At 44.1% G+C, this 26,631-nt stretch overlaps 1 protein-coding gene across 4 annotated transcripts in view; it reads right to left on the bottom strand.

Moving 5' to 3' along the window:
• LOC142565951 (AT-rich interactive domain-containing protein 5B-like) overlaps positions 1-26,631 on the bottom strand; it is a 100,843-nt gene that overhangs the window by 8,963 nt on the left and 65,249 nt on the right. Inside the window, exon 6 of one of the 4 annotated variants that reach the window (XR_012824925.1) lies at positions 22,796-22,894. The exons of 2 other annotated variants lie outside the window; for them this stretch is intronic. Coding sequence is in view for 1 of the 2 variants with exons in the window: in XM_075676587.1 (XP_075532702.1) it covers positions 16,941-16,959 (19 nt within the window). In the remaining variant the exon portion in view is untranslated. Of the gene's footprint in view, positions 1-16,736; positions 16,960-22,795; positions 22,895-26,631 lie in introns of those variants that run through there. One more of the 4 variants, XM_075676587.1, reaches the window with a different exon arrangement.

The following is a 26,631-nucleotide window of genomic DNA, read 5'->3' on the forward strand; positions in this document are numbered from 1 at the left end:
ACAGTTCGTGGATGTAGGTGGCCATCACTCGATTTGTCTTCCAGTCTCATCTGGGGTACCACAGGGAAGTGTATTGGGCTGTTTGTTGTTCCTCCTGTATATGAATGACATTGTTGATGTTGTAAAGCCGAATGTTCAAATAAGACTACTTGCACAGGATTGTGTCTTGTTTAAAGAAATTACCCCCACTAGTGACCAAGATGATCTAAATGATAGCCTCCGTAAAATTTTCTATTGGTGCACCCAATGGAGGACCTTGAACGTTGAAAAAAGCGTTTTTCTTCACATTTCCCGCAAGAAAACATCTCTCTCTTATAGTTATATGCTAGGCTCTTCTGCACTTAAACGAGTTTCTAACTAAACATATTTAGGTGTCGCTCTTTGCAGCAACCTGTCCTGGAACCTTCATGTGCAAAATATATCTTTCTCTGCTTTCCGTAAACTGTGCTTTCTCAAATACAAGCTTAAACATGCTCCATCCTCTGTTAAACTATTTGCTTATTACTACTTAATTCAGCTGAAGCTCGAGTGTGCCTGTATTATCTGGGATCCCTACACTCAATGTAAAATAAAGAAACCAAAGACAGCCTATCCAGTTTGTTTACAACAAATTTTCGACATTCGACTCTCCAACTGAACTAGTGAGGTCTAATAGTATTCCTACACTTGAAATGGGTCGAAAAACATTATGGCTCGACTTTCTTTCTCAGTTACTTAATAACAAACTGGCACTCGACCTGGCAATATATGCAAGTCCACTAGTAACGAGACCTACTCACCAACATCACCAAAATGCTCCTACCCCCTATTTTGCCTGAACCAACCTATTTAAATATGCTTCCTTTCCATGCACCATTAATGACTAGAATGACTTGCCTTTATAAAAGTTGTATCAGCATTGTTTACGTTTTGTATCAGCATTATTACTGTATTGTCGCAGCATTTTCTTGTATTAGCATTGCTTTACTTCTTGTGACCTAACATTGTATTTTATCCACCCTGGATGGACTTCGTGTCTGCAGTATGTATTAAATAAATAAATACAAATTTTATAGCCAAACATGTGCAGGCTGTCGAACAGTGGTAACACGCAACACCAGAAATCTTTGTTCATACTCGTGCAGGGTTTCAGTTGTAATTATGAAGTTGTTTTCTACTTATATCATATGACAGTTGGTGGGTTGAAGGGAGTAGGACACAAAGTGTCCTGCTCCCTGTATGTAGCACTGTATTGCAGCATGACATGTCTTTTAAAATGCTATGCGTGAATGATATCAGTGCTCTTTACAGATTTACTGGCTATGTAAAAGTACAAATTTCTTTTTGTAAACTGCATGAAACATATTTTTGAACCCTGCAGGACTCATTTATGTGCAATGGCTGTATGGTTCACCTGGCACACACCAAGCACAAGCCACATGGCATTAGAGCATATATCTTTTGTCAATAAAACACAGACCATGACAATGTTTCTCTGTCATCTGCGTTGCAGACAAAGCCAGCTTTGTTGTCTGCATCCCCGGCCAGCAAGCTTGGGAGCACCTCAGAGAAAAGCCAGGGCAGACACAAAATTTGCAAAAATAATTTTTCGCATACAAAAATAATACCTTTGCGTAACTTCCCACATACATAGCAGACATGTAGAGCTATCTAATGATGTATCACATATATTGTTAAGCCGATGACCAACACTACTTTTTTTACCTTGAACACGAAGCTTCTTGCAAAAAATTAGAATGTTAGTTTTATTTTTAGGCAATCAGCTGAACCTTTGAAGCTTCAAATATCTTTTGGCTGTCCTATATGAATCAGGCTACCATACTATATTTAGTTTCTACCTTCGGGATTTTCCTGTATTGCGAGAAAAAAATTCTAACTGCAATTTTACTAGCCTTTGCCAGTGCCAAAAGCACTCAAAGCATTCAAATATTTGAAAAATTGGCTATTTTGGCAGTCTTATAACTTTATTGTCTTGCCATACACACACACCGTTTCAATGACTGGATCATACAATGTGCCCAGGAAGAAAATTGTTGACTGATGCCTTCTAGCTCAGCTGGTCAGGAAAAGTAAACTGTCGCCAAAATGGTACAAAATAATACACCTCAAGAATGAGTTTCGAAGTTCAACAAACGTGCAAATATTTTCAGCTATATCTATGATGTTTGAAAAAAAAAAAAACGCTGGTTGATTTGGCGTGGAATGACCCACCAGCTAGTGTTGCCAGACTGCTACATTGTTCAACTGCGATAGTGAAGAAATTCAAACAAAAATTTTCTACCACACTGGGTGCTCTCAAATTTTGCCAGTTTACTGTGGGATCACATACAGGTTAATATACAATGCATAATTCAAGCTTGAAAACTTGGCATCATTGCCACTTTAACAACAAAATCTTTTCATTGTGACTAGTGCCGACTTTGTTAAAAGCCGAACACAAAAAAAAAATGGCTAGATTTAGGTGTCACACAGTGGCGATAGTAGATGATAATCACACGAGCACATCAATCGGTCAGGAAATGAGCCAATTCAGTTTCCAGTTGCAGAATTCAATTGCTAGCCACTTATTTGCTGCAGCATATTGTTGCCGTCTGAATCATGGTCGTCCTCATTTCTATCATCAAGTGAGGATAATGATTTTCTGCATTTCAAAAGTGCCACTTATGGACATACACCATTTCACAGGTTGGAGAGTGAAACCACTGTAAGCAGCGATTGGGGAGAACATGATAAAGCATGGATTGACCATGCCCCCCTCCCTTCCTACATGTCTTTCAAAAACATTCTCCTGTCTGGACACGTTCAGATTTTCTTTCCATGCACAGCACAAGATTTCAGCCGGGACCATTTGGTTAAAAGTAGTAGCAGTTATTGGGCTCTCAAGAATAGAGCAGCTATGGAAAGGCGCATGCCAAGGGAGCTTACAGTGCCACCTTGGTATAGGTTGCTGGTAAAAGCAGCCCATACACCTTTGTCATAACAAGTTGCTGCAAAGTGAAATAAGCAAATATGACTGCATCCTAGGCGTGAACTCAACACCGAAGTTACCGTTAGAGACATATATGGTGAAACAAATAAAACACCATGTTGGTTACAGAGTTGACATCTTCTACTATGCACCCACACACTGCATTCTGGTCTGTTTTCAGACATAAGCACGTGTTAATCTTTATTCCCGATTGTTCACACGAAAGAGCAAGGAGTCAGAAATAAGCATGTGAATAGCCCAGCAGAGTAGCAGAGTCTTGCTGTGCTCCGTAAGCATATGTACCTCAATTAGTGATGTCAGCAGTTTTCAAGAAATGTCACAGTGCGCCGAGGAGCCACAGAATGCATCAAGTTGGTGCCATTTTGCATAGTGCCATAGTTCGAAGTTAGGCACCTGTGTGGCCTTTAAACTTATATTAAAATATGTTCTTCACAACTTTTGCCAGTGATGTTTGATAAGAGACGCCATGTTATACTCAATTGGATAGCACAAACATCTCAAATTTGAAATTTTGTGTCAGTGTTCCCTTAAAGGGGCCATGAACCAGATTTCCTGAAGCCTCAAAAACGCCTTGGAACAAATATGGCACTGCCCACGAAGATATTACCAAAATTTTTTTCAAAAGGACCTAGTAGAAGCATAGGTGCTTCAAGCATGATATTTACCATTTCCATTCACCCTCAATGTCCTCTGTTACGAAGGATCGGAGGAGTGTTGGTGGCTGTAAAGCGGCAATGCCCCACCTATGGCATTACGGTGAGAGGGCTTATTGCGGCACCCATGGCGGCTGCGGTATTTATGCTACGCAGCAGACCATTCTATGCACAGCTGTAAATGCATGGCTGGAGTGCACGCTTGCATGCTCCAACTTGGCCGTGAAAAGTGGCGTGAAATGGTCCTGCACAGATAGTAGGCAAATCCAGATTGTGCACTTTGTAAGTGCTCCATACAAATCTTATTACGAACGACGTCTAGCCAACAGTGGTCAGGAGTGAGCGTGCATTGGCATGTGTCCTTTGTAGATGCTAACTGTCATTCATTGCAAGGCGCGACAGACACAAGCTTACGTGAACTCTGGGCTTAATTAAGTACCATATAGTTCAAGGCTAGTTGAGTGTTCCAGATTAATCGAAATTAGTGAAACCTGATGGCTATGACACTCCCAGATAAACAGTGTGGCCAAAGTTTTCTTCCTACGTTAGGAAGTGCAGCCAAGCATGAGCGGACTATAATTGGCTAATGCTTCTTGATTGATGTCGGCTACTGGCCAACAGCAGCTGTGGATGGGAATCTGCTGTATGACAAAATATGGCAGCTGCCGGCAGCCCTGAAATGGGCGAAGAGAAGGCTTCTGTTGAAAAGGGAGTGTTTGAGAAAAAGGTAATTTCGCATTCCATTTGCAAGCCCCATGCAACACGCACGAGTGCAAAATTTGGCTGAGATGTTCACAGCACTGTATGCTATCCGTGGAATGTGTTTTCCACCAAGTTAGAGGGGTGGTTCAGGACCCCCTTAAGGCACTTTTTGAGCAGATTAAACCAACTGTCAAAGATGAAGGTTAAGCTGCATCACAGGCAAAGAAGGCAGAGGAGGACTGAAGTACGGCATCACTAGAAGCACATTTTGCTTAATAACTAATATAGAAATTACTATCAAATTTCAGATGGTTAAAACATGTGTGAAGTTAAACACTATCATTGGTACTGAGGATTTGGAACTAACACAAGTCAAATTTAATATATCATTCATTACAGTGAGTTCAACATAGAAGCAACCACCATAATACAGATAATCAAATTTTGAAGCATACTTTTCCTCACAAGACATATTGAAATGACTTGAAAGGCATGTGCAGGTGCAGCCACTGCTAGCAGGAACACGTGAGCCCTTGACAGCCCTCTGTGTAACGCCACCACCGACGTCTCATGAATTGTTCCTGCGCAGGCGCAATCAAAGCGCTAGGCGGAGCGGAGCACCCAGTGCATCGGCTGCTACAGTTCCTTGCTCCTCCACTCCAGCTCGCACTGCTTCGATGTTCGCATTGCCACGTCAACAGAAACGAAGTTTTGTGACTAAAGTGAAATTCACATGTCAAGATGGAGTGCCGATCTAGCCAACGGATAAGCATGACATAGCTCAGTGCCGCCAAATTATGCCTCACTCGGAAACACCAGAGACGAGGTGCTACTGGCATCAGTTGTTGCAGCTCAACCACTTCACGGTCGTCCTTGGGCTGAATCGGCACTCTGTCCCGTCATGCAAACCAAGCCTAAAAGCCAGGTCGTGGATGTGGCTGCATTCTTCTTGATGCAAAGGTGATAAAACTTGCAGCTACATCTGCATTGCCGAGAATAAAGAATAGCTAGAGCACACCAACCCTTTGCAACGTCAGTGGGTTTGTCACAAACAAAGACACACTGGTGAAATTATAATGATCACAACTTTTGTTATGTCCCAGTTCTCTGTGACCCTTTATAAAGAAATGCCACGCTTTTGTGCCACTTCATTTCTTTGTATCAAGTCGCTGCTCAAAGGCTAGAGTGTCAGAGGACAAAAGCTGCACAACCATTCCCAATGGTGATGCGACTAAGTATTAGTCACTGGTTGCTGTCTTTCTCCTGGAACACACAAGCTGCGTGTGTCGCTTCTGGAATGCCTCAATTTCCTGCCACGCTAGATTATGGCATGATTGTTGTTGAAAGCAATGCAACGCCACATTAATTGCATCATGGGCTCAAACCACACAAGTTGGATGTGTCATCCTACAGGGGAGGTATTCTCGAGCGATCACTCTTGGGGACCTTGGAGATACCTCAAGACTCAGCACTGGTCTTGTTGAAGTACATACGGCTGATGGCGCACTTAGTACTGTGTGAAGATAGTGAACTTAGCACACCGCCGGAAACAATGTTGACCTAAACATGGACGTGTCTGGTGCCAAGTCATGCAAAATCACACAAAAGTGAAAATAACCATGAAAGTGATCACCTAAGAATACCAACCCAGCTGTTTTCCTCACAGCTGTTCGCATAGTTGGATGGCTTCTCCAATTGTTGCCCTGAAGGATTTGCCACAGTGCCAGCCACAGCCCTTGAAAAGTGTTAATATCCATTTATGTTCGGATGAATTCGAAGTGTTTAGTTTCAAAATCAGCATTATTTTTTACAAAGCAATAAAAAAGAGTTTAAAATGATCCTTACCAAACGAAAACTCCATGGAAGCATTATTTACATTCCAACTTCTGTGCAGCTGCATACATTTGGCTTTCGCAGCATTTGCATGAATACTCAGAGCCGCTATTGTGCACGACCTATAGATGCCAACGGGCGCACAGTGAAGGTAGTGAAGGGGAGAAACTGTAGCAAACGACACACAGGGTGCTCCGTCTATCACTTTGATTGTGCCTGCACCGCAAGACTTCGCAAAGTGCCAGTGGTGGCACTCCGAACAGTGCTGGCACAGGCTCCCATGTTCCCACTAGCAGTGGCCGCGCCGCGCCTGTACATATATCTGCATATTATGACACAGTGCATAAACATTTGTGGCAAAAGGTTTTTGAAAACGTCTTTAAAACAGCACATTTAGATATTGTGACCAAAAATATTTTCATGTATATTGCATACTTAATAAGTCCTTAAGATTGAAAAAAAAATGCTTTGAAAAAGTTTGGTCTCTCTTAATTAAAAAGTTCCATTGGCTCAATTCTCCCCACAGACTGAATCCCATGCATATAATCGTGTTTAGCAAAATAGAATTTGCAAATAGCATAAATATGGCCACCTATGAGGCAGGGCGAAAAAAACAAGGAAAGCAGAACTGTTGACATGTAATTATGACAGGCACAGTAAATCTGTTTCATGTGATAAATGCATTTATAAACAGAACACATTACTTGTGCCATTCCCTCCCAAGTACTGACCAAGCCATTCCCTGAGTGGTTATGTGTAGTAGCTGCTCATTTGCTGACATTCCCTATAACGTCGCTCAGATGAAAGCATCCTACGAGTAATATGGCATCGGCCATACTGAAGTTGCATATGGTTGCAAGTACATGCAATGCCATTCTCCCCACACAGCATTCGCAAATTGCCGCACCTGCATTGAACTGCATAACACGCTCCCAATACGAGGCCAATTCAACGGAGCTACTGTGATGTAGTGGTTAATTAAAGCATCTAGCCCCCACATATGTGATGATGCGAGTTCAAATCCTTCTAAGGGCAAGTTGTTTGTCCCAGTGTCTTCTTTTTTAATGACTGTATAAATATCTATAGGCTATTGCCATTACAAATGATGTAAATCAATTGTGATTATTGGCATTGAGCTGATTTGAAAAAAAAAAGATAACAGTATAAAAGAGTTTCTTTTAAATATCAAGTTTTTTAGACATATATTAATGTGGCATTAGCATAGCTAGCATCAGAAGGCTTTTAATAAGTATACATCCAAATAATATTTAATCTGATAATTCCTTGAGACATGTTAAATATCTCTTTAAAAAGTATTATAGACTGTAAAGGAGAGAAGCAGACAATTGGACATCCCCCAGAACGCCTGGTTCACTTCTGCTTCTTTTTCGTCTCTCCTAAAACTAGCTGTGCGAGCATCACTCGGCCGAGCGTGCACTTTGTCTTCACACTCAGCCACGCTGCAAGTTTTTGGCACAGTTTGAAACTACACAACTCAGCATGCACGCAACTTGTCCAGGGACTGAAGTTGTCATTGGTGAGCCGTCTAGCGCACAATCAGTTCCTCTGGCAGGCGGCACTCGCTGTTGCGTACTGGTCGCCGGTCTTGCCGACGATTATGACTTCGTAGTTGGGCACGTATGGCAGGAGATGCTGTAGAGTGAACAGCCACTCTGCCTTGCCCTCAGGTGCTTCTTCGCAGCATTACTGCTGACTGATCGAGGCTCACTCGCCGATGCACACAAGTGAGCCGGGCTCAACGAAAGATCATGTACCTTGCGTGTCAGGTCACTTGCGCTTCTCTTGAGGTTTCTGGCAATGGTTTCTTGTGATGGTAACTTGCTTTGCTGTCTCTTGCACGTACGAGCAGCTCTTTGATCAGGATGACCTCAACCGTGTTAGTCTCCTTCACTTCCATCAGCAAAGCTTCACTCAGCACGGGGCCAACAGCCACGCAATAAGCCAATGACTGCGTTGAAATTCTAGCAGATGACGGGTCCGTCAACTTTTCCTCCTGCAATCCGTGGACATAATGGGTTCCTGGAGTGCTAGCACCTCAAGTACTAGAGGAGCCAGTACCTCCATGTGCTCAGGCATTGATGAATTCGGGAGCCGCTTCACTAACGGTTGCGGTCTTTAAAAGTGTTGGTGTAGTGTCAGATGCCGACGCAGAGACCGAGACACGTGGTGGAAAAAAACGGCGCCCATCTGCAGTTTACCACGGCGCCCATCTGCGGTTTACTACGGAGCGGGCTGCGAGCCTATTTACGAAAACCTTGCTGGGTGCAGCTGTAGTGGCGAGATTGTGCAGCTCCCTAACTTCACTAGGTTGACGCTGCAGCAACTCGGCTGGCATCAAAGTTGAAGCTTTCTTTAGCTCCTTTTGTGTTACGTGGGTTACTACATGTTGCGTCCTGTTTCGCTTGGGCCCGTCTCATCTCAGACACTATAAACTAGTGCTCCACACTTGTTTCAGGGAATGTGCTCCACAGTGGGTGACCCTCTTTCCCGAGGAGCACAAGAACAACTTGGCTTTCACTAGGCACTCAGTTCAACTTCCGCCTCCGATGGTGCTCGACACAACAAAGAAGCTTATAACTGTTCTTGGCTGTCTGCGCCTTATGGATAACTGCGAGTCATGCATATGTGCATGTGCAATGACACCCACGGAGACAACAGTGGCGATGAGGGAGTAAATTTTGACCTGCACTACGCAACGCTTTTTGCAAGCCATGGCTACGCAATGGCTTCCAAGCTGGCTACCAATTTTAATGGTTCATCCTGGACATTGTGGTCTGAACATCTTTAGTTTTACTATGAAGCCAACAGGATCATGGATCCAGCTTTGAAGAGAGCCAACCTGGTAACACTGTGCGGGGAGCAGACCTACAACACTGTCCATGCCCTCATGCAGCCAAGCACTCCAGCAGCTGCTGACTATGATGACAATTGTAGTGGCACTCCGGAAACACTACCAAGCCCCGACCACCAGCTGCAAACAGCCAAGTTCGTTTTCAATGTCGGGGCCAACTAGATGGCAAAATAGTGAGTGTCTGCGTAGCGGCTCTCAATACGTTTGCTGCCGAGTGGAATTTTGGGACGCTGACCTTGAGCACATTAGCTACTGAGCATGAGGGAGGTGCAGCTTCCTCATCTGCTAACACCACAATCCCCTTGGACGTTATGTTGCAGGACCAATTTGTGCGCGGACTGCGTGACTAAGGCCTGCAGCCTTAGGTCTAACCTTCACCAGAGCACACGCCAACGGTGTACGAGCAGAGAGCGCCGGGCACCAGCAGAGGGATAGTCAATAGTCAACAGGTATGCAACTTCAATACTATGGCAAAAGCAAGTACAAAGGCACAGCCCTCCTGGCGATGCAATGACCAGCATGATCCACAGGGATGTCGGTTCCAGACAGCTATTTGCAAATTATACCATAAATGTGGACACATTGAAAATGCATGTATCGCGAAGTGCAAATAGTAGCTCCGATCGCAGATCAAGCCCTAGCGAAATCACAACGTCAACACCGCAGAGTGGCAGACACAAAGTGGTGCGATCATGACATCAGCAATATCATCGGAGCTTCATGACTTGAACAGTAGGGTAAGCCTCCATACGAAACTGAAGATGTTTACAGAAATAACTGCACAACAGCAGTCAATTAAGTCCAAGATGGAGTCTGGAGCGACATGCACGCTTATCAGTGAGAACACTTTTCACGCTATTTGGCATGACAATGCAACAGCTCACCAGCAAGATGGCACGCAGTTGAGAACTTGGTCCAGACATTCCCTACTGCTACTGGGCTGTGCCAACGTAGACGTCTACTACAACGGTCAGACCCATCAGCTGCCCTTGCTAGTGGTACAAGGCTCTGGATCAAGTTCGCTAGGCAGAAACTGATTCACCCCACTTAACTCTTTCCTTACCATGGCACTAGGCATCGTTCACTGGTGAACGAAGTTTTTGAGCGCGCATTTTTAAAAGACCGCTACGCCCCTGGACCTGTGGCGCCATCTTGGTGGTTGCATACAAAGTAGAGTTTCCATTTCTGCATGGTTCACATTTTTACCGCGTGGCGGCGATTTTTGAAGGGTGCGTGAGCTCAAAGATTGATGAGCACTTGAGCGGCGCGATGGCATCGACATCCCGAACCAGGTGCGCTCAAAAGATCGCAGTTTCGCGCGATCCCGACGATCCGGCAAGTGATCTTTTGGACTCATCGAGCACAGATGACTCGGACATCGATGTCGTGTCGTCGGAGTTCAGCTCAGATGCGGAAGATGCTGCCGATCAGCCGGGAACATCAGCTGTTACCTGCAGGTAAGTTTCAAATTCGCCATCCGCTTTGTTTATGGATATCTAGAGCCGGTTAAATTGCCGTGTTGGTATGGTATGGTATGAAGAACTTTATTGAGGTCCTGAGGGATCAGTCTGGGACTGATGCGGGCCGCTCCCACGTCGGTACAGAGAGGCCGAGCCCCTCTGCCATCACACGGGCCCTCTGGACAGCCCTGAGTTGGTCCGCTAGCACTTCACTGTGCAGCATTCGCTGCCACCACTGTCCAAACTATTATTTTCTTTATTTATAGAGTGTCCACTTCATTTGGGCAAGACGTGCTTCCACCAGCTCAAAGAAGTGTGGAGTTTTGACTCCAGAGAGATCCGGGCATTGACCTCGGGATGATGCTCCGTAGCGGTCCGAAGCGGCTATCGCGAGCGCTCGATGTTTTTCGCCTTTTCTTTACGGTGGAGGTCATTCACGATATTTGTGCAAATACCAACAAGTATGCATGGATGCACATCATCGAGAAACCAACCTACAGCGAGAGGGATGGTTCTTGGAAAGAGGTAACCCCAGTAGAAATGATGAAGTTCATCGCCCTACTGTTGTACATGGGAGTACTGGAACTGCCGCGGCTGCATTTGTATTGGAGTACATCAAAATAGTTTTCTGTGCTTCTCCCTCCAAACATTATGTCAAGGAGACGTTTCACCGGGCTCCTGGCCATGCTGCATATTTCTGACCCAGATACCAACAACGGCGCTGCCGCACAGAAGCTAGACAAGGTGTCCTGGCTTTTTCAGCACATAAACGACTGCTCCGCGTGATTGTTCCAGCCTTATCGTGAAATTCCAGTGGACGAAAGAATGGTCAAATCCAAAGTGCGGTCTGGAATTCGGCAATACATTAGAGACAAAGTTGTGAAATGGGGTTACAAATTATGGGTTCTTGCGGACCCGAAAACCGGCTACACCATCCAGTTCATAGTGTATACAGGGAAGCGTGAAAAACCTAGTGCCAATGGGCTGGTCTTTGATGAGGTCACTAAGCTTTGCGACAAGTACCTTGATCGTGGGTACATTAATATCTATATGGACAATTTCTACACTTCGACCACTCTTCTTGTGCACCTCTTGGAATGCCAAACAGTGTGCAGCACAACACGAAAAGATCGCCGGGGATTTCCCACAGAACTGAAAGGCGTCACTTGGGAGAGGAGAGCTAAAAGAGGAGATATCCGCTGGCTGAGAGACAAGGGAGTATTGTATCTTCAATAGAAAGATCGACGTGTTGGGAATATGGTTAGCACTGCACACACAGCTAACTTGCACGTGCTTGCCAAACGGCGAGAAAAGAAGGACGAGAAGTGGCAACAAATTGCCATAAAAAAGCCACAGCTCGTTGACGAATATAACGCCGGAATGCTTGGAGTCGATAAATCAGACCAGCTGATTGCCACATACTATGTTTTGAGGAAATGTATCCACTGGTGGAAAACATTATTCTTCCACTGCATCGACATCGCAGCTGTGAACAGCTATATTATTTTTCAAGCATATCGCACGCAGCATCCCCAAGCATCCGAGCTTTCTAGGCCTTCTCGATTTGACCAGCTGGCCTTCAGGACAGAGCTGATTGGACAGCTCCTAGAACTAGAGGACACAGTAACAGTTCCTGTTCCTCCCTCGCCAGCTGCACCATGCACAGCTGTACAGCACAAGCCTGAAAGAAAGGACATCTGCCGAAACTGTAGGAAAAGCTATGAGGAAAAGAAAGTTCAACACAAGACCAATGTGTTCTGTCACACATGCAATGTGCATTGGTGCTTCACAATGAGAAACTGTTTCAGCGACAGGCACATCAATCTGGCTGAATGAAACATTTGTGGCTCCAAAAGTTATTGAACTACAACTTTCAATTTCGCTGTGATATTCTGCTATGGAGTGTTAACTATTTTGTATCTGTCATAAGCTTTATAGAATTTTTTGCTCTGAAAATATAAGCTAATCATTAAGAATGTTTGCGGTGAATTTCATTAATTATTTGTGTTTGCTAATTTTTATTACGCATTTTGCTATAACAGTTTTTTTTTTCGAAATGTACTTTTGCAATGTGCATTTAGTACACGCGTTTTGGTATATAATATTGTTCTATAAGTTAATTTTTCTTTTGAAAAAAAAAATCGTCTTGTAATTTTTCGTAACACAAAGAGTACTTAATGTATGGGTATAATTTTTTAAAGAAATGTTGCCTAGTGATATACCCACAATTTGTATATTTCGAAATTTTTTTGCCAGAGATATTACTCCTTACTCAAAAATTTTTTGAAATTTTCTTGCTTTTTTGTTCAAGAATTTTTTGTCTAAATAAATTTTTTATATATTCTTAAAATAAATACTATTTGAAAGCACGTTCATTTACTTTCACTTTTATGTACTGCATGACACTGTAAACTTAGTAGCTGTTGCACAAAAAATTCGTAACTAAACCATACAAAAAACAACCAATTTCCCTGTGGTAAGGAAAGAGTTAAAGTGATGGCTTGCGGGGTGCAACAATCACCTAGTGATCTAGGAGTGAAACAGCTGCAAGAGAAATACGACACAGTCTTCTCAGAAAAAATTCCTTGGAACTATGGACCTCCCATCACCGAGAGCTGCGGCAAGATGCAGAGCCTAAATTTATGAAGGCCAGGCCGATACCTTTCACCCTGTGAACATCAGATGAAAAGGAGCTTGATTTGCTGCAGGAACAAGGCATCATTGAGCCTATGCAACAATTGGAATGGGCTACACCACTTGACATTGTCCAGAAGAAGAACAGAGCCCTACGTCACGGCAGGGACTACCGGAGTACTGTCAATTGAGTGACGAAAGCATCCTCGTACCCACTGCTGACAACCGAAGCCTTTAGCACGCTTCGCGGTGGAAAAATATTCAGCACCTTGGACTTGGCCCAAGAGTACCAGCACTTGAAGTTCAGCGAACAAACTTCTTAACTGTTCACTACCAGCCCGATCAAACGCCTATACAAGGTCAACACACTGCCATTTGGCATAGCTGCAGGACCAGCAATCTTCTAGAAATTCATAAGTCAACACTTAATGGAATTCTGGGCGTTTGCATTTATCTTGATGATATTATCAGTGGCACCTTTGGTGAAGAGTATGCAGCAAGCTTAGAGTTCGTTCTTGAGAAGCTAGCAAGTGCTAACTTTTTAACTTAAAAGTTAGCGCTTTTAACTTTAAAAGTTTCTCAGACACAATATTGATGCTAAGGGTGTCCATTCTACTGGAGACATGGTGCAAGCAATCACCGACACATGAGTGTCAGCTCACAAGCAAGAACTGCAGCCATTTTTAGGGCTACCGCATAGACTCATGTAAAGGCCACATCCATGTAAGGGCCGCACCCGGGTAAGGGCCGCACCAGTGTAAGGACCGCACCAGTGTAAGGGCCGCCCCACAACTTGGCAGCCCAAAATGTGGGAAAAAAATGTCCAGTGGAGAAGCAATCACGTTCAGTGGCCCAATACCATGCACTGCATACTTCCGTGTGCCACTAGTAGATGGTGAGAGCCACCTAGTATCAGTATATAGTATCTAGAGCCATCCAGTAGCAGCCCCTAGGTGGGTCCGAACCAAATGGCTCAGTCCCAGGTAAGGGTCATACCGCGTCAAAATTATGAATAAAGAAAGTGGGACCCTTACACGAGTCTATACTGAATTAACATTCTACAACCGGTTCTTAGAACATCGGGCTACTGTGGCCAATGACCTATACTAATTCCACCAAAAAAGAAGTTCCTTGTACTTGGTCACCACGCCATCAAAAACCATTTGAAACCCTAAAAGAGCTACTCTGGAAAGGCACTGTTGCTGGTCGGTGGCTCATCATCATATGGAGCGGGTGCAGTCCTCTCACAAGTTGAACCTATACTAATTCCACCAAAAAAGAAGTTCCTTGTACTTGGTCACCACGCCATCAAAAACCATTTGAAACCCTAAAAGAGCTACTCTGGAAAGGCACTGTTGCTGGCCGGTGGCTCATCATCATATGGAGCGGGTGCAGTCCTCTCACAAGTTGACGACCAGGGACAGAAAGCCCAATTGCTTTCGCGTCGCGTACCTTATCACCAGTAGAGAGGAATTATTCCCAGTTAGATAGAGAGGAGCTTGCAATCGTTTGCGCAACCAAACATTTTCATCAGTACATTACCTGCTGAAAAGTGGCCTTCATAACTGATCACCAGCCCTTGTTGGGTATTATGGCTCCTTGGAAGCCAATACCACAGATATTGTCACCGTGAATGACGCATTGGTGCACCATGATATCAGCATACGACTACAACCCTGTACACCGGAACTGGAAAGAAGCACCACAATGCTGACGCACTGTGCCACCTGCCGCTAGACACCACAGTAGAAGACCCCCGCCCGAGATATACTTATATATACTCGGGCTCGCAGCACTACCAAAGCCTTCACTAACAGCTGACACGGCAGCAGCATCAAAGGCAATGTGCACAACCACAAGGGTGATCACTTCAATGCTTACCACTCATCGTGGCTGCGTTAGTTTGGGATCACAACTTGAGATTCCAGTAGCATTTCATAGACAAGCCACATCGCTCGTCCACACAGGCCATTGAGTAATTGGTGCCATGAAAAAGTGTGCCAGAATCTACATGTGGTGGCCTTGTATTGACCACGACATAGAAACAACTGTCCAATATTGCAAGCCTTGCTAATGTAACAACAGCACTCCGTAAAGAGCCCCTATTCCACAATGGGAAGGCCCAGACATGCCTTGGCATGCCCTGCATATTGATCTTGCTGGATCTATCGAAGGGTCTACATTCCTGGTAGTGATAGATGCATACACAAAGTGACTGGAAGTGACAGAAGTGGACAGAGTGACATCAGCAGCAGTTATTGACATTCTCTGGTTATTCTTTGCACTGTTTGACCTGCCGTGCAAGGTAGTTTTGAACAACAGAACTCCATTTGTGTCTGCGGAAATCCTGAAGTTTTATAGCAACAACAGTATCTTGCCCGTTACATCAGCTCCTTATCGCCCTGCGATGAATGAACAAGACGAGCGCTTCGTGGCCAAGCTTTCTCATTAGGCAGCACAATACTGTCCAAAGCACCACAGGGCAAAGTCGAGCGAAATTGATGTTCGGACGAGAAACGAGAACCTAGCTCAAAGCGCTTTTCCCCGAGCCTCCAGCAAAAACATCTCAAGAGGAACAAAAGCTCCCTCGCTGCAGTTGAGTCGAGAAAGGCCAGGGCATACTTGTCCACCAGTTCAACAAGCAACCAGGCTGAGTCAAGGTGACCATACTCAAGCGTATAGGCTTTCAGTCGTGGCTGGTCGACATCAGGGGAATGCACACATGCCGCCACCTTAACCAGCTGCATTGTTTAATGAAAGTTTCAGAGAATCCTTCCCTGCAAGAGAACAGCCTTAAGTCCGCTTCACCTCACTTAGCCTGGCATCACGGGTCAGATGTATCAGTGTCGCCGCCAGCAGTTCCGAAACCGAAGGACAGTGGCACTCAGAGCATGGGTGTTACCCTCCCGAATGCGCCCACACATGCACGGTGGCCTCCAGAGCACTTCCAGGCAATGATCTAAGAATGGAGGAAATGTGCTCTGTTCCACTTGAGCCCGTCTCATCTCTGACACAACCACCTAGCCTGATACATCCCCAGCGCACCCAACTAGTGCTCCTGAACGACTTAGGAAAATGCACTACATAGCGGGCGACACTCTTTCCCGCAGGACACGAGAACAACTCAGTTTTCCTTTGGCACTCAGTTTGTCTTCCGCCTCCAACGGTTCTCGGCACAATAAAGATGCTTTTAACTGTTTTCGGCTGTCTACACCTTTTGGACTACCGTAAGTCACACATACGTCCACGTGCAACGACACCCACAGACATAAGAGTTCAGAAAGGACTTTTTATTAGGTTTACCATCACATTAGACTCCTCCATCATATATATTACTGTAAAATGCACCAACTGTCTTATGTGCCTATTAATATATACTGTCGTAAATATCATTTACGGCGTTTTGGTGTTATTAGCATGCATGCAACATTACAAATGAATATCATGCATTCCTACACAGTGAAATAATGCCTTTAAGTGACTGAAAGTTCTTCATTATCCTGAATTTCAGTCTGCAAATGAACGAAGGCCCCTCTCAACCTTTCTTGGATTACCTTTGACCCCAGCAGGGTGAGGAAGGGTGTTCTTGTTCGGAATCTTGCCGTTTATTCACTGAATTAATTATGGTTCCTCACTAATGGCAATAGGTGGAAACAATATCAGGGTGTCTACCAAGTTGACATTTCCAAATTCCTTGAGTTTTCCAGGTTTTCCCTGAGCACCTTTGCAAAATTCCCTGAATGAGCCAGAACTTTGTTTCATGTCAAGACAGGCTGACACCACGTTGCCCGATGCTGTCACTCTCTAGTAAGCATGCTGAAACAAAAAAAAAATGACTTAATCCAGTTTGAATAGTAAGGATTAATATCTATTTTATTTAAAAAGAAAACAGAAGGAAGGTGTTAGTAAAATGCACAGCGAAAGAAATGGTAAAGCCCATTCCAAATTGAGTTGAACATTTTCAAATACGGATGAAAAGGAGATGCATACATAAGTAAATATTTTTTAATATGAGCTATTTCTATCAACTGATAGCAAGCTCATCTGTATGAGGCCCTGAACTTTGTCACAACTAAGGTTCTCTCTCAGCAGCTGGGAAGTCAACCTCAACTGTCCTGACATACTCTCAGCCCGTACACAACATCTCAGTGTTGGGTTTCACTGCTTAAAACAGTTTATTTTGGTTTGGATGAGGGACACCTGTATCTCAGCGCCAGCCAACACTTAGTTTATTTAGCTCAAGCTCCTTCAAAAAGGCGGCGGCACCCTTCCTTTCCCGTTAATTCCTCAGTGCGTCAGTCCTTTCTGTTCTCATCCTCCTTCTACCATGCTTTCACCACATGGATCATCTGAAGCATCCTCTTGGTCAGTTGTACAGTCAACGTCCGATTTCGGATTCCCTAGGGGCCGCAAAAACATCCGAAAATCGGGCAGTCCAAATATAATGAATGCCTGTCTTTAACTGCCCTTAAAGGCTAAAACTGCCACAGGCACGCCCGAAAAAAGAGAGAGAAAGAGAAAATGATAAATGAAAGGTAGGGAGGTTAACCAGGACTGAGCCCGGTTGGCTACCCTACACTGGGGAAAGGGGGACGGAAAGATTAAAAGAAGAGAAAGTCCACTGGGGATATCAGTCGGTCGCTGAGTCCGGATCACAGATGCTGACTCAATCCGGTATCTTTCAAATATCGCAGCAGCGCTTTTGTGGCCTTTTGTAGCTGCGATATGCGAGGCCATGGTCCCAAGATCTTGTTCAAGGTGAACGGCTTTCCATCTAGCTGATTGAGAGCTGTGCAGAGGTCTTGCCTTTCATCTTCAAAAGATGGGCAGTAGCACAGTAGGTGTTCTATGGTTTCCTCGACACCGCAGGCATTGCACTCGGTGCTATCAGCCATTCCAATCAAAAATGCATATGCATTGGTGAATGCGACGCCCAAACGTAAGCGGCACAACACTGTTTCCTCATTTCGCGGAAGACCTGATAACAGCCGCAGTTGCATAAAGGGATCGAGAGAATGCAATCGATGTTGAGTGCCACTTCTCCAATGTCAAAGAGTGCGCTAGCTTGCCTAAGTGTTGGGCTGCATCGGTCCGCGATAAAGGTATAGAAACAAGGTTTGCTCCTTCGTGTGGTTTCCTAGCAGCTTCGTCAGCGAGGTCGTTGCCGGAGATACCGCAATGACCAGGCAGCCACTGAAACACGACGTCGTGTCCTTTCGTGATCATGTGATGGTGCATTTCTCGTATCTCCGAAACGAGTTGTTCACATGACTCGCGACGAAGAGATGACAGAAGACATTGTAAGGCCGCCTTTGAATCGCCCGAAAAAGCTCTTAAGGCCTGCCACTATACTTACTAGGCATATAGGGGCTTGTACTGTGACAGGAGATGGGGGTGCACGTGTGTATAATTAAGGAATACATACTGTGTCCCGTGGCAATTGCCCCTTCCCACGCTTGTTATGTTTCACTGCCTATCACTAATGTACTGAGGCAAAGCTAACTTTCAGAGACTGACATTACACAACGCGCTGTGCTCTGCGAGCTTCAAAGCCAATCGCGAGGATTACAAAGGCGGAGTCGGTGCCATTGGTGATAGCGGCGAGCTCTTTCACTGAAAAACACGGCACCGCACGGCAAGAAGCTTAATAGCGAACATAGAAGCAGCTAGGCCTAACGTTGCCGCGGTGGTGGTTACGGCTGCCAGCGGATCTGCGTGCGAGAGTGCCAGGTTCGAGGCGGCGAGATAATTAAAATAGCGGCGGTGGCGGCTTTGATTAATGCCATTTCAGAACTGCAGTCAGGGCAATATACATTGAGTATATGGAGTACGTGGTGGTGCCGCAAAGCCGTGCAAATTATCGGGCATGTCCGAAAAATTGGGCGTCTAGAAAATCGGTCGTTAACTACTCTGGCAATACATCGTGCCCATGACACGGCGTCAATGACGATTCGTTGCGATTCCTCTGTTACTGGAGCCAGCATTACCACGACTTTCGTTCCCTTTCAATAAAATTACAGCTAATTTTCCCTCATAGAAGCACAAATTCCCTGAGTTTTCCCTGACTGCTCAAATTCCCTGAGAATTCCCGGTTTTCCCGGTTGGTAGACACCCTGAATATCATTTGCCGAGGTGGAAACTATCATTTGCCGAGCTTTTAAGATACGATAAATCACTTTACAAGGACAAAACCAAAGCATATTGTTCACAGTTTAGTAGCATCTACCAGCAACTGTTTAACGAATTTCATTACATTAATTGGTTATAATTATATAATCCAATAATTAATGTTCTATTGTTGACAATTATAAGCAACATCGAAGTGAGATGTTTTCAGCAATATGCTAATTGTGCACTTATTTTTTCTGGCTGAAAAAGAAAGCTAGTGAAATATATGAAAAATACCGTGTGCATGCACCTACCCACACACCAGAAAGCAGTGACATTAAACAGGCTCGATGGGAGGAGCTCATGAGAGCTAAAAAAAGGCGTTATGACACGCAAGATAACTGCGCCCGCTCTCTCTCCACGATGCGCTAACAGCTATCAACGCTCGTTCCATACCAACACCAAGGTGATGCACTGTCTCTGGTTGGGCGGGCAAATAAAGCAGTGGCTTATCTACCAATTCAATGAATGAATGAATGAATGAATGAATATTCCTTCCTTCCTTCCTTCCCTCCCTCCCTCCCTCCCTCCCTCCCTCCCTCCTTCCTTCCTTCCTTCCTTCCCTCCTTCCTTCCTTCCTTCCTTCCTTCCTTCCTTCCTTTTGTTTTTGTGAGCAACTCACAGCGAGCTTCTTTGAGGGCGTTGCTTTCTGATGCAGGTGGTTGCACGGTCACATAGTATTTTTCATATTTTAAAGAGCTTTCTTTTTCAGCTGGAGCGGAAAAGGAAAGCACAGAAGTATTATTTAGTTGAAAACAGCCTAGTTCGATGTTGCTTGTAATTTTCTACAAATCCATAACATGTTGATATAATTAGAACAGTAATTCAAGAGTTACCCAATTAACCATAATTAACCAAACGTAATCAAAAACAGCATTGCTGTCAGATTCTCAGCCAGAGAGTGAACACTATGTACAAGACTCTGTTCACATAAAATGATTTGTCTTTTTTAAAGCTCGGTGCATCATAGTTGGGATTGCTCTACTTAGATTGTTAACATATACAAACACATTATATATGAAGAAAGAAAAAGAAATGCAATAAATATGCAACACTTAATATATTCTATCCATGCTAGATGATTTCTACGTTCATTTACCACCAGTTTATTTATTCTTTTTAAGACTACGCAGAATCTTTTTTTTTTTCAAATATAATTACACCTAGCAGATAGCGAAATCCTGCACTTTGCAGAGGTAGACATTACTTGTATGACAAATTACAATGTGTAACTGACTAACTACAAGATTACATAAATTACCTTTTTAATTTGTGACTTGGGGGCACATGCTACAACTGGAAAATTGAAAACAGTCAATGTTCAAGACATGCCCTTCAGTATAAAACCGTAACCCTGTTACTTTTGAAAATTCTGTCACCAACATGTGCTCTAAACACGGTGGCAAAGGCATGACTGTAATTCCCACAAAGTGCTTTGTGATGTTAATTTTATTTATTTACAGTATAAGATGCCGGCCGCATCTGTAGAGGCCGAGGCTGCTGGTATCCGCCGGGGAAAAATAAAACAGGATGTCAGTAAGGTAGGAAACACAAAAACAACCTCTATATAGAACACTAATCGTTTATTTGTAAACCTATCAGCTATTCTTAAACCACTATGCACAAAAATGTAAACATGGGGACAAAATGAAAATAAAAAAATCTGTGCATGACTTGATTAGACAGAGAACAGAAATAAGGAAAAACTAAAAGTGCTGCGTGTAAATAGCAATAACAATCTTCCCGTGTACTATGAGCATAGCAAAGCAGGCTAAGGACAAGATAGGATCAGTACTCAAGAATGTCGAAAATGTACACATTTTAATACAACTGCTCTGATAATCCCTTCAGGTGTCAATTAATTCTGTCCACCACAAATTTAGTTTAACCATATCTGTGATATCTTAAGAATCATGAAAATTGCACAGATCCAGAATGAATTAGGAATTTTAATTTCTTCAGTGAGTTTTGCCAAGTTTACAGAATGTGGACTCCATTCAGGTCTGGCGTACTTGGAAGGCACTTATCTAGTCACTTTAAAAATATGCCGGATGTTAAACCTTGCGAAAAAGAACGAAAGAAGTGAACCACTACACAACAATGTACTGACACCGAGAGTAAACATCCAGCCATCAGCCTTCCAACTAGATTTATTGAAACACTTTATATTTATTGTTCCCTAAATTGTACCACAGGTCCAATCACAACTGTTTGATGATACAGTTAAACCTCAATATAAGGAAGTTGGTAAAATCGGCAATTTGCTTCGTAATATATAGAAATTTCGTTCTACTGAAATTCGATCTTTTATGCAAACAAGTACAGTTACTGATATATTTTCCTTACATGGAAGGAGCTGCAAAATTTGCCCAATTATCGGGCAATCGGAAAAAGCAAATTTGAATGAGAAAAAAGAAATCATTGTGTTGCATTTGAGAGCTGGCAACAAAAGATACGGTTTCATGCTGCATCGACGATATCTTCACATCGGCGGTACAAGGGAAGCCAGCCATGCTTTTGCATCCACTCTGCACCTGCGGCTGATAGTGCAGTGGGTTGGCGCCATCATGAAAAGCGCCGGCAATGAGGAGTGAATGCTTCGTCTGCTTCTCACTTCAACGAGTTCTCGAAACTGCGATTACGCAACCTGCAGCACTAAATATGTGGGAAGACGGCATATGATGCAACACCATCTCACTCGCACAGTCTTTGAACACACAACAGATTACCTCTAAAACAGGGTGCACAGGCTGTGTATGCGCTCCACACACACCCACAGCCGTGCTGCCCCCCCACTCCCTCCTAACCACCTTCGCGCACACTTGATTGCCTTGCTGCGAGCGAACTCCCCATGCTTGCGTGGGAAGACAGTGCTCATCAAGCCACCATATTTCTCGGCTCTCCCTCACACATTCTCATTTGCACCTAAAGCATACAGCGGACAGGGAGCGATAGAATCTTATCGCACTTGGCTACATGCGATTTGAGAGGTGCGTTCGCAAGCAGCAGCATGTAAATTAAATAATTTGACCATCTGCGTCTGCAGACGTTTCCATTTATTACCTTGGTATTTCTTTGTGGTGGCAGTGAAATTTCGTCATATTGAAATCGTGTACAAACACACTTCGTTATACTGAGGTTCAAGATTCATGGACAAGAAGTTATAGAAAGTTCAATACTTTGTTATATCAAGAATTTCATTATATTGAGGTTTAACCATTCAATAAGTTTTAAAGATAATCATTTTTACCAGTGCACTCATCAGTGCTTTTGATTTTTTATGCACAATTGTGCATACAGTGCCTGAAGGGGATAACCAACAACTCACTCACTCAGCTAAGTGCAACCAATCAAGGATAAGAGGAAAAAAGGTACATAAGCTGGCACATCCTTGCCTAATGAGTCAGAGCAAGTGACCACTAGGCTGTAACTAGACACTCAGTAGTACATAGAACATAAAAACGCCATGACAGATGCAGCATACCCATTCCTGTTCCATGTAATATGCAGCTCCAATTGTGCTGTGAATGATTCCTTGTCACGTACATCATAAGTTCATAACTGTCTTGCTTGAGGCACACACCTGAACCATCGCAAAGTGCAAACGCGTGTAAATGTAACCATCTGGAAGATTAAGGCATTGCCGCCTTGCGGCGACTACTGCGAGATTCTCTGCAAGTGTGAGCAGAAATAAACAAGAGGAGCGCAAAGGTGAAAGCGAGAATGAACAAAGAGACGGCCTCTGTTACTAGGCGACAGCCACCTAGGCGGAGCATGCCCCGAGCAAGGCCCATCCATATGGAACCTCTTGCAAAGAACTGCTCCTTGTATAACTTAGGACCAGCGTCGCCATCTATTGAAAAAGAGAAAGAAAGGCTTTGGCTGTTATGTCGTAGCTCGTCAGAGCGCACTTATGCTTTTAATTAGTTGGTTACTGGCGTTATATAGTTTGGGATTTGTCTCCTGTACACATGGCGCCATGAATGAAGGTGATTAAGGGACAAGCTCGCTGCCGGGAAGCTAAAGCTTGTCTCAAAGCAAGTTAAAGAAAGCCACATTTGGAAGCATTTCCTGGAAGTTACTGACGTGCTGACCCTATCACCGGTAGGGCATGTGCACTGAAAAAATTGCAAAGCTTTTTTCGCCTATGATGGTGGGAAGACAGGAGTGTTTCACCTGAACTGCCACAAGCACAAGACTACATACAGATGACACCACTGCCATTTATTCATCCTTCACCGAAAAGAAACACCAGGTTTAATCTGGCATTACAGTGAATCTGACGACTGCTTGCCTCAAGTGGTACGCAAAAGATATGCAGCCATTTGACAGTGTTTGCGACGAAGGATTCCTAAATGTTGCCAACGAACTGATTGCTATCAGCGCCAAGTACGGGAGCATCTCCGCGAGGACCGTGATTCCGCATCCTACAATGGTGTCTCGCAGAGTGTCCAAAGTTGCAAACAAACTCTTAGAAGCGGTGATGCCCGAGATCCAGTCAGCGATGAAGGAAGGCCGCTGCTCGATGACCTTGACATGTGGACCGACGACTACAAGAAAGTAGCGTATATCACTGCAACAGTCCATTACGTGAGTGAAGAAAGGAAACTGAGAAGCCTTGTTCTGCTCACTAGCGACTTTCCCCCCCGAGAGAAAAACAGGAATGATCATCCGTAAACAGCTTCCACGAAGCAGCGTGAAGTTGAGGATTGATGAAGGCATGCCGAGCAATATGGTGTTCATGACAGACCAGGGTGCCAACATGACGCGCTGCGTCCGTATGCCAGAATGAACTGCAGTGCTCACGTCTCGAACACCATTTTTTAGAACATGTTCGATGACGGGTACCTTCGCTCATACCTTCGACCTTTTGGAACAACTGCAAAAAGTGAAGGCTGTCGTGACTTTTTAAGACAGAGCAGATTGATGAGCCAGCTGCCACAAGGAGTATGCCAGGAGATATGCATGCGGTGGAATTCAAAGCTCGCCATGATCAAGTCCGTTCTAACGAAGTACGATGCGATAAAGAACCTCCTGGATTCAAGGGGTTATCTACTCATGGAAGACATGACTAAGGCCGTGTTGACAGAGGCCATCGAATTCTTGGAGCCCTTCAAGGAGGCCAGCGAAAAGCTTGAGCAGGAAAAAGTAGTAACGCTGCCCCTTGTATTAGTGTATTACACAAAACTGAAGAAGAACCTTACTGCTGCTTGGACAGACTCACAAGAAGTGTGAAAGCTCAAGTCGATGATGATGATGAATATTGTGTTTTGCGGCGCAAGGGCCAAGTATGACCAAGGAGCACCAGGCCAATGGTAATGAGTTCAAAGTGAAGCGATAAATTATGAGCAATGGATGTGAGGGCTGTAAGGGGCCTAAGAACATCACTGTAGAGTGCGTAGGAGCTACATATAATAAAACTATAGCAATGACTACGAAGTGTGCCAAGGACACGAAAGATACATTGTGAATGAATTACAGTATACTAAAATTGGTGACAAGGTCAATATTCCAAAAAGCACTACTGCCGTAACAGAGCCCCTGAAGCGCAAGGACCTGAAGGCGTGTGCTATACAAGGACTACTATCACAGCAGCATCCTTTGGAGAGGGGATGCGCTACAAAACTAGTGGGCTATTAACAAACAAGAACACATTGTTCCAAGAAACCTAGGATAGCTTTGGTGGTAAAAAGGGGGTTATTTACCAAGAAACATAGCGGGATGGAAAGGGAGACAATAGCGGTATGTTAGAAGAAAATGTTTCCTTCTTTCTCTTTCGGCTTCCCGACACTCCACGAGGACGTGGAGGACGGTGAGCCTCTCACCAAATCTACCACAAGTTGGCGGGCGGTTCGTTGCCAGTTAATAGAAAATTCTGAGTACCATATGTATGTCCTATTCTGAGTTGACAGAATAGAATATCAGTTCTTCGTGTTTTTGTAACGGAGGGCCAGAAACCTAACTTTGGCTTAATCAAGTGGAGCTTATTATTTGTTTCAATGTCCCACAAGCATTGCCAGTGGCTTCGCAGTTTCGTTTGCAAAAAAGGCTTGAGATCTGTGGTAGGAACAGCAGTGGTAGAATTTATAGCTTGCGATGTAATTGATGTGGCCATTTGGTCTGCCATCAAATTACCCTCGATGCATCTATGGCCAGGAACCCAGCATATTGTCACCTGTCTACGAGATGAATAAATATTGCACAAGTAAGAGTAAAGCTCAATGAAAACGGAAGTTTTGTGTTTTATTAAGGTCATCAGTGCTTTTACAACACTTAACAAGTCTGTGAATATTATTGCATTCTCTAGTTTTAATTTCTTTGTGTTTAACGACAGTACTGTATTGGCTTCTGCAGTAAAGATACTTGTATGGGGGTTCAATACACCTGATTCAGAGAAAGAGGGACCAACAGCCACGTAAGACATGCCAGCATGCGACTTTGATGCATCGGTGTAGCATTCAGAACAAGAGTGCTTCGATTGGAGTTCATGGAAATGCATTCAAATTTCAAGCTCTGGTGCGTATTTTGTAATTCTTACTAAAGATATGTGACATTCTATCACCTGCCACTCCCAAGGCGGTACAGTAGCTGCTTGGTTGGAGGCATTAGGCGATGTTCGAGAAGTGGGACGTCCATTTCTTCGCTCAGCTCCCTCACATGCAGTGAGAAAGGTTGTCTCACGGAGGGTCGATTGTGAAAAAGTGTAGCATACGAGATATCATTAACTGTAGTATAACAAGGGTCTTCGTGGTTGCAGTAAATATTTAGAAAGTATGTGAAGCTAGTGTATGTTCTTTGCAGATTAAGTGACCACTCATTTGATTCTACGTATAGACTTTCAATAAGGACTTGTTCTGAAGGCACCAGTGGCCAGGCGGATACCTAGATGGTGGATGGGATCTAGCATTATTAACGCACTTGGTGGGGCAGAGTGATATTCCACGGCACCGTAATCCAGTCATGATCGGATAAGGATCCTATAGAGGTTCATTAAACACTTTCGGTCACTGCCCCATGTTGTGTGTGACAAAATTTTCAGTAGGTTCATTGTTTTTAAGCATTTTGCCACGAGATATTTTATGCGTGGTATGAAAGACTGTTTTGAGTCGAGCATTATGCCTAAAAACTTGTGCTCTTCGTGTACAAGTACTTCATCTCCATACAGTTCTAAACTTCGATCTGGAACCATGTCTCTCTTTTTTTGTGAAAAGGACACATGAACTTTTGTGGCGGTTAACTTTAAACCCATTTTTGTCTGCCCACTTAGATATCTTGTTGAAGCCCTGCTGTACTTGTCTCTCGCACACTGCAAGGTTACAG

This window comes from Dermacentor variabilis, unplaced genomic scaffold (assembly GCF_050947875.1).
Source record: "Dermacentor variabilis isolate Ectoservices unplaced genomic scaffold, ASM5094787v1 scaffold_12, whole genome shotgun sequence".
Lineage (NCBI taxonomy): Eukaryota > Metazoa > Arthropoda > Arachnida > Ixodida > Ixodidae > Dermacentor > Dermacentor variabilis.